At 45.1% G+C, this 15,301-nt stretch overlaps 1 protein-coding gene across 7 annotated transcripts in view; it reads left to right on the forward strand.

Moving 5' to 3' along the window:
- Positions 1–15,301, forward strand: part of LOC119965489 (protocadherin-10-like) — a 631,779-nt gene that overhangs the window by 110,835 nt on the left and 505,643 nt on the right. The window contains exon 2 of one of the 7 annotated variants that reach the window (XM_038796334.1): positions 12,487–12,576. The exons of the other annotated variants lie outside the window; for them this stretch is intronic. Coding sequence (XP_038652262.1) covers positions 12,487–12,576 — 90 coding nt within the window. The remainder of the gene's footprint in view (positions 1–12,486; positions 12,577–15,301) is intronic. 7 annotated transcript variants of the gene reach the window in all.

A 15,301-nucleotide genomic window follows, 5' to 3' on the forward strand; every position in this document is an offset into this window, starting at 1 on the left:
GATTTGCGCAATTTCTCTGCTGGCTGCCTGCTTTCTCAGCTGGTGGGCCAACAGGCGGCTGGCTTTGTCTCCGTGTTCGTATAGGGCCCCGCGTGCCTGGCGGAGTTGGTGTACTGCTTTCCTGGTGGAGAGCAGGTCAAAGTTCCTTTGTCCCGCCATGATACATGCCTGCCACACTACAGGATGTGGGCCCTGGGTTGGCAGTAACACCGGGTCTGATCCATGGGATGGAGGATGATGACAACCAACTCTGCGATCAGCTCTGGTGCCCCCATCACACGACAACATCTGACCCCTGCTTTTGGTCACTTTCCACCATCACTGCCCTCCCCCTCGCTACTCCCCCAGGCTACTCCATTGGACGGGGGTGGGGGTGGAGCTATACCCTGAGGCTTCACCGACACCTGGCATTGCCTGTCGTGGAGGCCCACTCTGGTCTCACAGCCATGGAGCGCAGGGAATGGACCATCTCCATCATGGATTGCGCCACATCATGCTGCAACTGTGCCACCATCTTCTGGATTTGTGTCACATCAGGCCGTGGCTGCGCCATCTCCATCTGGGACTGGACCACCTCCTCGTGTCTGCGCCATGTCGGCCAGCACCTCAGGAATGCCACAGACATTCTCAGCCACGACCTGCTATGACTGGGCCACGCTCAGGAGCGCCGATTCGACTTCCAGGTGGCTCTGGCACATGGTCGTCTGTGATGCAGCAATCTTGTTCTGGGCCTCGGACAGCGCTGCATAGACTGTCCCAGGCCTTGGACATGCTGAGCCATAGCCAAAATCGTCGCCCCCAATGCTTCGACCATGGACACCGCCGTACGGCATTGGCCTGGGTGGCACGCATGGTCGGCACCACCTCCTGCTGCTACATGTGGTTGGACTCCTCCAACTGCACACCTAGGTACAGGATGCTCGCCAACAAGTCCTGATGTAGCCCCTGGCTCTGCAACTGCATCTCCACAATCGTTGGGACTGCCCTTTCAAGAAGATTGAGACCCATCTGCGTGGCAGCCATTTCCTCGGATTGGCCTGCCCTTCAGCCGGCCGCCCCCTAGAGTGTCCTTACCTCCGCCTGCTGCACCCAATCAGCTGTGTGGTACATATTAGAGAGTATCCAGGAGCTTCTTCACTAAAGTATAAACCGAGATGACTGTGTCCAGGGTGGTGGAGGGTGCTGGAAACAGCTGTGATGGGAAATCTGTGTCATCCACCAACCCGAGCTCCGGGGTGTCCTGAGTCTCGGGTGGAAGGCTGGTGTCTGAGCTGCTAAAGTCGTCAGTGCTTAGCTCATGGCGGGGAGGGGTTCCGATGTGGCACTGGCTGGGGGCAGAATACGCCAGATGGACTCGCTCCACCTCCAGCATGATTAGGTGGTCGGGGCGGGCGTGGATGGGGGTGAGAGTTGTGTGGGGGTGATGGTGGTGTTGGCAGGACGGTGGTGTGGGGCCTAAGGTGGTGCGGGGGTGGTGTTGCAGGGGGGGGGGTGGGACGTTTGTCACACGCGTCACAGGGAACCGCAACTAAGCAGGGTCTCATTTCATTGCCCAAGCCAAGCTCCACCTCAGTGACATCCCTTCTCCGGGCCATCAACCATGTCCAATACCCTCTGCTCTGCGACGGTGAGGGGCAGCAGGTCCGGTGGTCCGCCTCCTGTCTTCTCGTGCTACTAGCAGTTGAGTATAGCCTTGTGCTATGTGGGGGAGGTTGGGGAACACATAAAAAGATAAGTGTTAAAGACAATCCGATGCATGCAGCCCAGGGAGTGAGTAAGTCATTGTCTCATTTGCCAGGGCACTCGGACATGGTGGCCAGTATGGGTACCGGAATGTGGTGCAGGGTGGGGGTTCGGAGCTATTGGTGTGTGGGAGGGGGATGTAACAGGAGCACACTGCTGCCTACTCACCATGGGCGCCCTTAGGAGGCCGTGCAGTTATTTTCCGGCTCTGTTGGCCCGTCCAGATGGTATTGCTCATGGTGCTCACGGACTCTTCCACCTGCGCCCAGGCACAGCAAACGGCGGTGGCCATTAGCCTCCTTTCCGGCCAGGGTACAGGGTCATCTGCCCTCCTCCACCTCATCCAAAATGATCTCCAGCTCGGCGTCTACGAATCTTGGGGCTGCTCCACTCGCTGCCATCTTGCTGGCTGGGATGGTGTATGTGGGGGGGAATTGTTTATATGCGGTAGCAGCCTGTCAGTCTTTGGGTGTCAATTGTGAATCCAGCGAATCTGGTACCGTTTTTCATTGGGATCGATTGTGTTCCATGTGGTGCCGGTGTTGCCCCTTTAACAGTAGCGGAATAGGTCCACATGCAGTGGCAGTTATTCTGCCGTGAAAGTCCACAAATTCTGCACTGCGTAGCCTCAGAAACAGAGACTCACGGCCATTGGATTTCAGATATTCAGAGAGATTGTGCCTCAGATACAAAAGATTTATTTTTTTCTGAAACCACTCGCATCAAAGTTGAGATGCTTGTCCTTTGAAATGCGCATCAGAAGAATTCATTGATGCTAAGCATTGAAAGGAAACTTCCGAATCAACACCACTGTCTCGAGGCAGCACTAACAGCTACCGTAAAAATATGCCCTTCAGCTGTGAGAAATCCTCTGGACAATAATTATTTTTCTTGCCTTCACTTTTACTTGTCCAAGTTTATTTAAAATATGATCCTCTGTAGTTTTGTATGTTTCTGCATGAAATGGCCGAGGAACTGAATTGTTGCATCAGTCTTCATGGTGGAAGATGCCAATGGTATACCAAAACTTCAGGAGAATGAAGGGGCTGAGGTGAGCATAGTGGTCTTCAGTCATGAGTCGTTTCTGGGGAAACTGAAAGGTCTGAAGGTGGATAAATCACCTGGACGAGATGGACTACACCCCAGAATTTTGAAGCAGATAACTGAGGAGATTGTGGAGGCATTAGTGTTGATCTTTCAGGAACCAATGGAGGCAGGGAGGCTCCCAGAGGACTGGGAAATGGCTAATGTAACACCCCAGTTTAAGAAGGGAAGGAAGCAGAATATGGGAAATTATAGGCCAGTTGGCTTGACTTTGGTCACTGGAAGATTTTACAGTCCATTATTAAAGATAAGATTGTGGAGTACTTGGAAGTACATGATAAATGGGACTGAATCAGCGTGGCTTCGTCAAAGGGAAGTCATGTTTGACAAATCCCTGAAATTCTTCGAGGATATAACAAGGAAGATAGACAAACAAGAGCCAGTGGACGTGATCTAGTTAGATTTCCAGAAGGCCTTTGACAAGATGACACAGAGGGGGCTGTTAAATAACTAAAGAGCCCATGATGTTAACGGTAATATACTGTCATGGATAGGGGATTGGCTGATTGGCAGAAGGCAGAGAGTGGGGAGAAAGGGGTCTTTTTCAGTATGGCAACTGGTGACTAGTGGTGTACTAGTGGTGTGTGTTGGGAACACAACTTTTCACAATATACATTAACGATCTAAAAAAAGAACTGACAGCACAGATGCTAAGTTTGCAGATGATACAGAGATATGCAGAGGGACAGGTGGTATTGAGAAAGCAAGGGGCTGCAAAATAACTCGAACAGCACGGGAGAGTGGGTAAAGAAGTGAATGAAATGTGGAAAAATGTGAGGTTATGCACTTTGGTGGGAAGAATGGAGTCATAGACCATTTTAAAATTGGAAAAAGGGTAGGAGATCCGAAGCACAAAGGGACGTAGGAGTCTTAGTTGAGGATTCTCTTATGGTTACCATGCAGGTTCAGTTGGAAGTTCAGAATGTAAATGTGATATTCGCGTTCATATCAAGAGGGCTACAATACAAGGCAAGTATGTCGGTGGCTGCATGAGGCTCTGGCCAGACCCCATTTGTAGTATTGTGAGCAGTTTTGGGCTCATTATCTAAGGAAGGATGTGTTAACCATGGAAAGGGTCCAGAGGAGGTTCACAAGAATGATCCCGAGAATAAAGAGCTTGTGATATGGCGAGATGAGGAACGGCTCAGATCTCTGAACCTGTACTTGTTGGAATTTAATCGGATGAGGGGTAATCTTATTGAAAATTACAGGATACTGAAAGGCCTGGATATAGTGGACGTGGTGAGGATGTTTCCACTGGTAGGACAAACTAGAGCCCGACAGCACAGCCCTAGATTGATGAGCCCGACAGCACAGCCCGAGATTGATGGGACAATCCTTTAAAACAGAGATGAGGAGGAATGTCTTTAGCCAGAGTGTGGAGAATCTGTGAAACACTTTGCCGTGTGAGGCTGCGGAGGCCAACTCACTGAGTGTTTTTAAAACAGAGATAGATAGGCCCTTGACTCATAAGGAGATCAATAATTATAGGGAGAAGGCAGGAGAACGGGGATGAGAAACATATCAGCCATCACTGAATGGCAGAGCAGGGTCGAATGGCCTAATTCTACTCCTGTATCTTATGATCTTAAGGTGTTGTGGAAGTGGCTGTGGAGCTGCAAGAGTGCATTTTGTTCGTCTTTTTACGTTACCTGAACATGTACGTTTTATACATTTTGCTTATAATTTAGGGTCTTACCTCAGTGAGTATTAGCAACAAATCTGACTTGTAAAATTATGGGAAATGGTTGACATATTTATTGCACCTATATCTATACAGGTAAATATACATTATTTTGATGAAAAAAAGACATATCGAAGTTTGTCGGCCTGGGCTCATCAGGACAAGAATACAGAGAAAGGATGAAAGCAACAATTAATACTTTATGGGAGAAGAATGCCGATTGGTTGGGAACGCATCCGAACCAATCAGCTTTCTCTTTGAACGACGTATAAATTGCCATTTTTACTTTATACTTGCATTCTTGCAAAGTGTGCTGATGATTGCAAAACGCTAAGTTTCGTCATATCTCATTTTCAGCAATACATTTTATTAGCAATACCATCTCCCTTTCAAACTCAAACCTTATTATTATAAACTCAGGAGCGAGACAAAAGAAAGAGTCAGTTCGCCCCTTTCAAACACTAGTCTCACACCCCTATATTTTCTTCAGAGCCGTGCATTGCGCCTTCTTCACTGCGAGTCCAATTGCCTTGAGGGTCGTGAAAAATCTGACTGCTTTCAGATGTGACCAGAGCATAGAAAAAATAAATGAAAAGGTTCGGGTTCGAGAACCTTAGTGTGCATCCAATCAGTTTGCTTAACATGATTATTCAGCCATCAGTGGCTGGTCATTCGGCCAATTAAGACTGCTCTGCTATTGAATAAGGTCATGATAATCCGCAACTCCACTTTCCCACCTCATCCTATAACACGTGATTCCCTTACTGATTAAAAATCTAGCTCAGTCTTGAACATACTCAACGACCGAGCCTCTAAAGCTCCCCCTCCGCAGTAAGGAATTGCACAGATTCACTACCCTCTCAGCGAATAAATGCCTCCTCACCTCTGTCTTAAATGGTGATCCCTTAATCTGAGATTTTGCGCTCTGGTCGTAGGCTCCCCCAAAAACAGAAACAAACTCTCAGCATCAACTCTGTCTTAGCCCTTGAGAGTGCTGCATGTGTTAATAAGGTCACATCTCATTTTTCTGAACTCCGATGAGTATAGGCACAACCCACTCAACCTCTCCTCATCAGAAAATCCAACCGTACCCCTGGTGTATCTCCAATGCCAGCATATATTCCCTTTGATAAGTGGACAAAATTATTCATAATATTCCAGACGTCGCCTAACCAGTACCCTATATTATTTCAGCACGACTTGCCTATATCTGTACTCCATTCCCTTTGAAATAAAGGATAACATTTCATTTTCCTTCCTGCTGACCTGCTGAGTTTGCATGCTAGCTTTTTGTGATTAATGCACGAGGACTCCAACTCCGGCTGTTCTGCAGATTTCGGCAGTCTTCCTCAAATTGATTAATATTCAGTTCCTTTATTCTTCCGACCAAAGTGCAAAACTTCACACGTTCCCACATTATATTCCATCTGCCGAGATTTGCTCAGTCACTTTAACTGTCTGCATCCTTCTCTGGATTCTTTGTGCCATGTTCACCATTTGCCACCCTATCTATATTTGTGCGTCTGCAAACTTGACAACAGTAAATTCACTTCCTTTGTCCAAGTCATTCATATATATTTTGTAAGTAATCGTGGCGCCTGTGGCACTCCAATAGGTGCAGATTGCCATTCCGGAAATTCCTCCCTTCCCCTAAGTCTGTCTTCCATTGGTTCTCCAATCCTCTGTCCATGCTAATGTACTATCCCCAACACGGTGAGGTCTAATCTGATAATGTAGTCTTTTGTATGATACCATATGCAACACTTTTTGGACACCATAGGAAAAATACATAACAGAACATACACGAGCATTGCACTGCGTGGAGAAAGACGTCTAAGTCATTAAAATGTAGAGATGGAGAGGAGAGCGTGTTGTGGAAAATGGTAATCGATGCACTTTGAATGGAGTTGCAAAGGAGAACTCATTTAGATGTTGCCCAGCAACGGATCCAATTGATTTCACTTGACTTTATTTATTATTGTCACATGTATTAGTGAAAAGTATTGTTTCTTACATGCAATACGGACAATACATACCGTACATAGGGAAGGAAGGAGAGAATGCAGAATATAATGATACAGTCATTGCTCAGGCATAGAGAAAAGATCAACTTAATACGAGGTAGGTCCATTTGGAAGTCTGATGGCAGTAGGGAAGAAGCTGTTCTTTCATCGGTTGGTGCGTGACCTCAACCTTTTGTATCTTTTTCCTGACCAAAGAAGGTGGTAGAGCATATGTCCGGGGTGCGTGGCATCCTGAATTATGCTGGCTGCCTTTCCGATCCAGCGGGAATTGTAGACAGAGTCAATGGAGGGGAGGCTGATTTACGTGATGGACTGGGCTACATCCATGACGTTTTGTAGTTTCCTGCGGCATTAGGCAGAGCAGGACCCATACCAAGCTATGATTCAACCAGAAAGAATGCTTTCTGTGGTGCATCTGTAAAAGTTGGTGAGAGTCGTGGCTGACATGACAAATTTCCTTACTCTCCTAAGAAAGTAGAGTCATGGTGGGCTTTCTTAACTCTAGTGTCGCCATGGGGGGGGGGGGGGGACACCTGGACAGGTTGTTGGTGATCTGGACACATAAAAACCTGAAGCTCTCGTCCCCTTCTACTTCGTTCCCATTGATGTAAACAGGGGCATGTTCTCCACTACGCTTCCTGAAGTCGATGACAATCTCCTTCATTTTGTTGACATTGAGGGAGAGATTATTGTTGTCGCACCAGTTCGCCAGATTCTCTATCTCATTCCTGTACACTGTCTCGTTATTGTTTGAGATTCGACCCACTACCGTCAGCAAATTTGAAAATCGATTTGGAGGGGAATTTAACCACAAAGTCACAGGTGTATAAGGCATATAGTAGGGGACTGAGGGCACAGCCTTGTGCGGCATTGGTGTTCAGGATAATCGTCAAAGCACCAAGAGTCATCGGACTCAAAACGTTAGCTCTTTTGTCTCTCTACAGATGCTGCCAGACCTGCTGAGATTTTCCAGCATTTTCTCTTTCCTTTCAGATTCCCGCATCTGCAGTAATTTGCTTTTATTTAAGGCAATCCAGAAAGCTGGAGTTGATTCGTGCCAGGACTAATCTCTTGAAGCACTTATAATAATGGCTGTCAGAGCCACTGGACGATAGTGATTAAGGCACGCTGCTAGACTTTTCTTTGGTACAGGGAGGATGGTTGTCTTCTTGAAGCATATAGGGACCTCAGATTGTTGTAAAGAGAGGTTGAAGATGTCTGTGAATACCCCCACCAGCTGATTTGCGCACCACCTGGGTGCTTGTCCGGGTACCCCATCCATGCCAGTGGCTTTCCGTCAGTTGACCTTTGAGAAGGCTGCTCTGACGTCTGCAATGGTCATCTCAGATATAAATTCATCCGAGGCTTCTGGGGTGGAGGACGTGCTCTTGCTGACCTCTTTCTCAAAGTTGAGCTCATCAGGGAGGGGTTCGTTGGTGCCGACGATTTCACGTGCCTTCAACCTGCAGCCCATTATGTCTTGTAGACCTTGCCATACTCGGCGGGGGTCCGTGTGGCTAGCCTTGGACTCGAGCTTGGTCTGGTACTGCCTTCTAGCACCTTTGCTGGATCTCCTTGGATCGTATCTTATTTTCTTGTATAGGTCAGTGTAGCCTGTATTGAATGCCTCAGACCTCGACTTCAGCAAGCAGTGGATCTTCCTGTTCATCCAGGGTTTCCAGTTGGGAATCACGCGGATTTCTTTTTTTGGCACACAGTCTTCTCCACACTTGCTAATGAAGTCAGTTACTGTTGTGGCGTACTCATTCAGGATGGTCGCAGAGTTTTTAAATACTGACCAGTCCACTCACTCTAGCAATCACAAAGAAGATCATTCGTTTTCTCAGACCTACATAGCACGACTTTCTTTGACGGATTCTCCCGCTTCAGTTTTTGCTTAAAAGCCGGAAGCAGGAGCACAGCCTTGTGGACAGATTTGGCAAAGTGTGGGCGGATGATAAAGCGGTACGCATGTTTGATATTTGTGCAGCAGTGGTCCAGATTGTTTGAGCCTCTGGTGGATCAGGTAACGTGTTGGTGTGAACTTAGTAGTACGCTCTTGAGCTTGGCTTGATTGAAGTCCTCAGCCACGATGAACAAGGCCTCGGAATGTTTCGTTTTAAGGAAATTGTGTTTCTATTGTGCCTATTAATGTCCCATTGCAATTTTGTCAGCTTGCCTCCTACCTCAATGTAGCTGTCTTCATTTACACGAGCAGACATCCATGTACTTTTACTCTGCAAAATTGCAGTTTATCTTATTGTACAAAAATGTGAAATTTCACACGTATGAACAATGTTTCAGACGCAACTGGGGAGATCTTCAAATCCCTAATTGTCGGTTGACGTTAAATGCTTTGTATTTGGGCAGGTCGCACAGCATCTCCTTTTATGTGGACAGGTAAACAAAATGCAATTGCTTGGGCAGGGAGGGGAGGGATGTGACACCTTGTACCTGGAAGAGCCCAAAAACGTAAAACCCTGAATGTTAAGGTTTCTGTAACTAACACTTGTCACAAATGATTCTGCATTTAGAATTACGATTTTACATCTGAGCATTTCTCAATATCAGTTGTGAACAAAGTGGACTGCAGATTGCGAGCATTACTTTGACGCTGCTACATAATTCATCAAGTTTTAAGTAATTAACACTGAACTGTGAAACCATGTGACACATATAACAAAATAAATTAAAATGAATGCTTCGAATTAGGGAGCGGCAAGCACGGGGGTATTTGATCTTCGGTAATGTAATGATGCATTTTCGATTTCAAACTCTGCTGTCCTCGGAGAATTTGCAGTATAAACCGACAAACGAAATGTATCTACCAGCTTTCTCCCTCTCTCTGTCTCTCTCAACATATATGTTGACTGTTGTTTGTCAATCGACGGCATTTCATTTAAACCTGGCAACCAGGGAATGTGGAGGAAGCTTTCACAAGATCGTGAAAATGTATCAATCAAAGTTGAAGGAGTTTACCAAAATAACTGGAATAGTCGACTTCGTTCGACAGGCTTACTTCATGACACTTGATCAGAAAATGATATATTAGACAAAAGGTACAACTCTGAGAGAGATACAGCATTACACTAATTACATTGAACGTTCATTAAATAATAAGGCAAATCCTAAAATGAGCAAAGGAGGGAAACGAGAATAAAAGTTGCACAACCTTAAATCCACACAGCAATTCCACCGGTGCTCAGTAGAGGCAGTAGAGCCTTTAAGATAATGTACTGTTATTATTGGCCGAGTCTCTTTGTGTTACTGTCTCCCAATGAGATGAAGAGATGTGGCCGGAGATCCAGCACCACACCCCCAACGCCATATACTGCGCACCGGAGATTCAACGAACATCATTTGTCGTTCCACGCTCTTAGCCCGGAGAAAGAAAGAATATATCTCAGGGTATTTGGGAATCATCTTGAAAATCGGAAGAAGGAAAGTCGAGGCGCTATATTGCATTTCACTCGGAAAAGCAAGGTAATGAACAATTGCGTTATTAGTCCAAAAGCAAGACGTGCATAATTCAACGAAGATTCTAGCAGTTACACTTGCAGTACCTTGAGCAGAATGGCCGTCCGGCTAAACAGCAAATTGTCGCAATGGCCTGTTCTTTATTTGATACTAATCTGCATTTCGGATTCCGTCGGTTTAAAAATTCGCTACTCAATTCCGGAAGAATTGGAGGTTGGTGCCTTTGTGGGGAATATTGCTACAGACCTGGGATTAGATGTAAAGCAGCTTTCGGGACGCAGATTTCGTATGGAAACCGGAGGCAAAAAACAATATCTGGACGTAAATGTAAACAGTGGAGATCTGATTGTAAACGAAAAAATGGACAAAGAGCAGCTTTGCGAGCACGACCTGACGTGTGTACTGGTTTTACAGGCTGTTATTGAGAAACCATTAAAGGTGTATCGTGTAGAAATTGAGATTCTCGATAGAAATGACAACGCACCCCAGTTCCAGTCAAGCGAGTTAAACATTGAAATCCCGGAATTGCTGCCAGCAGGAACAAGCTTCCCTCTCCAGAGGGCGGTTGACCCGGACGCTGGAACCAACAGTGTTCGCTCCTACCAACTGAGTTCGAGCGAATATTTCACTTTGAAAACACAGCCCGAGAGTGAACAAAATTATGTCCCCGAGATTGTCCTGGAACGACGCCTAGATCGAGAGCAACAATCAGCTCATCAGTTAACACTGACCGCATTTGATGGAGGAACCCCAGAAAAATTTGGAACCACTCAGATTAAAATTACTGTGCTTGACTTGAACGACAATGCCCCATCGTGTGAACAGAACATCTACCAAGTCACCGCTGCCGAAAACACACCCCAAAATACTTTGATTGTAAAAGTCACTGCGATCGATATGGACGAAGATCTAAATGGTGAGATAATCTATACTTTTAGCGATCAGACTCCTGATAAAGTGCGTGAGGTGTTTAGCTTGGATTCAACAACCGGAGAAATCAGAGTAGCCGGTATCCTGGACTTTGAAGAAGCAGAAAACTATCAGATTTTGGTACAAGCGAAGGACAGAGGTGCACGGTCATTATCAGTATACTGCAAAGTTTTGATAAAGGTGACTAATGTTAATGATAACTGCCCTGAAATAATGATAACTACTGCATCACATTCTATTCCAGAGGATGCTGCCGAGGACACAGCAGTAGCCCATTTTCAAGTTACGGATCCAGATTCAGACGAGAATGCGAGTAATTATTGTCGAATCACCAGAGATAGCCCATTTAAGCTTGTCAGTACTTTTAACGGGGTTTACACGTTAATTACGAATGGCGAGTTAGACCGTGAAATAGAGCCAGAGTACAACATTACTATTATATGTACAGACAGCGGCGCCCCTCCCCTCTCGGCTAATAGAACGATCCGAGTTCAAATCTCGGACATAAATGACAATGCGCCACGTTTTGCGCAGTCTTCTTTCACCATGTACGTAACAGAAAACAATGTTATTGGTGCTTCAATTGGTACGGTGTCAGCCTTTGATCCAGATTTCAATCAAAACGCTGAGCTGTCGTATTTTATTTTCAATAGCCTGGTACACGGTTTGCCTGCAACCAGTTTCGTCTCAATCCATTCAGTCAGTGGTGAGATGTTTGCGCAACGCTCGTTTGATTTTGAACAATTAAAAAATATCCAGGTCCATGTAGAAGTGAAGGATCTTGGGTCCCCTCCCCTGAGCAGTAACATAACAGTGAATATAATCATCGTGGACCAGAATGACAATGCCCCTGTTATCGTGTCACCTTTGTCAATCAAAGGGTCTGCAGCAGAGGACACAATGCCCAGATCTGCAGATCCAGGTTACTTGGTTACAAAAGTGACCGCCACTGATGCTGATTCTGGAGTAAACGGTCAAATCTCTTACCAACTCCGTCAGCCGACTGATGAAAGTTTGTTCACTGTTGCCTCAGAAACAGGAGAAATTTGGACAATTCGTCACTTGGGTCAGAGAGATTCACTCAGACAGAAAATCGTGATAGTGGTGAAGGATAATGGAACACCGTCACTTTCATCTTCAGTCAGCATCAATGTGTCAGTGCAGGATGACACCACAGAAAATGCATTAAAAATCGGCACATCGGGGAATGTTGGGCCATGGGAATACGATTTAAAATTTTATTTAACGATGATTCTAGGCTCAACCTCGTTCCTACTATTTGTGGCGATTGTCATTCTCGCTACGAAGGTGCACAGAGGTAGTAATGAAATTAATAGTTACTGTTGCTGTTGGCACCCAACTTATTTTTCGAGGCAAGACCCTCTCAATGTAATCCAAAAAGCGAGTGCGAGTATTCAAATCCCACCCAATTACACAGAGGTGTATGAAAGCGCGACCATCCAGCAAACATTTGACGACAGCACATGCCAAGGTTCAGACTTGAACGATTTTATGTTTCTACAGTTACATGATGTGGCCACACCCATGGTTGACATCAAGAAACATGGAATTGCATCAAACTCCAGGAGCAAGGATGCAGCTAAATTTCGAGAGGTGAGTGTTGTTTAGGGAACCCATTAAATGCCGCTTATGGGATGTATTGGTGTCAATAGCAAAACATTGTGTTTGTATAACTTCTGGAAATGGAATAACAAATACATGTTTAATAGTCAAATTGGACAGTGAAACAGAATTTTATGTTTCGGGTCAGTGACCCTCTATGCAAACTATGATTCTTTAGAGAGTTGTAGCATAATGAACACAGGAGGTGGGAAGAAGAATCTAAACGAGAAGGTATATGCATTACAACTAAGCATCAGAGAATACCTGGTAAACAGCAGAATAGGGTAAGGCAAATTAAAGAGATGGTAGTAGAACAACAACAAAAAAAACATGTGCCCTCAGAAGGTGTGCTGGGCAGAATCGGGATCATCAGCACAGCTACCGACCCAAAGAGGGGGAGATTGATGACCTGATACTGGAACTCGGAGCTGAGCTTGACATGTTGTGCAGTGCCCAGTAGAGAGGAGGGAGGCGTTATTCCTTGAATTTACCTTGTGCTTCATTGGAACAAAGCAAGTGGTCAGGGGAAAGATGGTCAGCTTGACCAGTTAACTGTCGCTCGTCGACTGTAAAGTGGCTTTTTGCAAAGTGCTTAGTCAAACTGCAACAGACCTCCTCCAAGTCGAGGAGGGCGCATTTTAAATAAGAATGCATTATCGTAAATTGAAAAGACAACTAAATTGCGAATACATCGGAAAAGCTTTCGCGCGTGACTGGCGATGAGATAATATTTTAGTTATTGCATCCCCTGTGCGTGATTGGGATAGTGATACGGGGATGTCGTACATTATGCAACTGGACTAGTGATCTACGGGCCTGGACAAAAGAATGAGAGAACGTGAGCATAAAAGCTGAAATGTTAGTTTCATAAAACGCACTCACTTAAAAATACGTCTGGAAATACATTCAATAACAAACTGGTCAGCAGAACTGACGACCAAGCTGTTGTAATAGCACAAATGCCCACATTGTCATTACGCCCCCTCATCCCCATCATGGTCGAGTAGATACTCCCTTTACCAGCTATGTCTTACATGCAATAATGCAAATGACTCTCAACTGTCATGTTGTGATAGTCCAGCAAATCACTCAGTCAGGACAAACAAGGATAGCACCATAGGAGAAAGACGAAATCATTCACTACCTCAGATAAATTCAAACTTTGGACCCCATTTTACTGATTGGAACCTCGATTGTGTTCACTCGGCCTGTGCCAACATGCACTAATCACGTTGTGTAAAACTGGTCAATCTCAGACTCGAAAGATTCAAATGATTTAATTTAAAGCATCCTGTTTATATTGCAATTTCCGCTCGAATTGAATGATTAGGCTTCTGAAAACAGTTATATGAAATGAAAAATGAAAATCGCTTATTGTCACGAGTAGGCTTCAAGGAAGTTACTGTGAAAAACCCCTAGTCGCCACATTCCGGCGCCTGTCCGGGGAGGCTGGTACGGGAATCGAACCGTGCTGCTGGCCTGCTTGGCCTGCTTTAAAAGCCAGCGATTCAGGTTTAAATAATTCGAACCTGAATTACACACGATGCTCCTTTGGTACAAATTATTGACTTTATTGGCAAACAAAAACAAAACCTAGGACAGAGTGCTAAATCGCACCGGAAGTCAAGAAAACACCAAGCACAAGTGCAAATGCGAGATTAGATAAGAACAAATGGAAACCTGTTTGATAAGGAAACGAATGTTATTCTTAGCACCTAGAAAGTACGGATTATAGGAAATTGGATCATCGTTTGAAAAACAAAATTGGAATCCCTTGCATGCGTGGTTGAAGCATCATGGGGATATAAGGAGTATCCATGTGACCCCGTGAGCCAGTTCTACCATGCAAAGAAATGATGACCGATGCCCACCATAAATTGCGTGTATGGCATAACATCTGTAATCCATAAAAAATAACCAAATCTTGACGCAAAACAAGCAATTGACCTCACATCATTTCCCATTTCTCGAAGTGCGATATAATATACTATCACCCTTTTAATTTAACTCTGTGAAGCCCGGGCACGCATTCCAGCTTCAGAGTGAAAGTCCAGTGGGAAAACATTCCTACCAGCTCCCTTTAATACCTTGCGCATATCAATCAAGCCACAATTTGCATTCTAAATGCCAGGGAATGCAATATTAGTCTGTGCAACCTCTTCGTTGAATTGGTACAGATTCTGATATTTCCACACGCACTGCCTCTAAGCCTGATGCAGATGATTGGTGTTCATAAATACTCACAGTTCATTAGTGTGCTCGGAAAAGCACGTTGTATTGCTGTAGTCAAACATCCAGCACATGGGTGTTAGTTGTCTGGACAAAAAACAAGGATTCAATTCGCCTTTATGATAATTTTATGTATTCTCCATTTCAACATTCTGAAATTTGTAAATGGATCACCAAGTCAATTTGGACGCATCCTGTGTCTCGCCTTTCGTCAAATTAAAGTATTATCTTTTGTCCAAAGTGGAAAAAATCACACATTGGGCACATTTCTACCCGTTATCTTAATCTATGTGTGGCTCCATAAGTCTTATGGATCCTTCAACACATTGTTTCCATTGACGCCTACCTTGGTGTCGTTGGCATATTATATATGTGACATAACGTCCCATCATCTCAGCGGTTAATGGATAGTGTAAAAAGCTGAAGCCCCAGCACCTTGAGTACATCTTGACAATTAGAGTTCCTGTCTATATTACATGCTTATTTT

This window comes from Scyliorhinus canicula, chromosome 4 (assembly GCF_902713615.1).
Source record: "Scyliorhinus canicula chromosome 4, sScyCan1.1, whole genome shotgun sequence".
Classification (NCBI taxonomy): domain Eukaryota; kingdom Metazoa; phylum Chordata; class Chondrichthyes; order Carcharhiniformes; family Scyliorhinidae; genus Scyliorhinus; species Scyliorhinus canicula.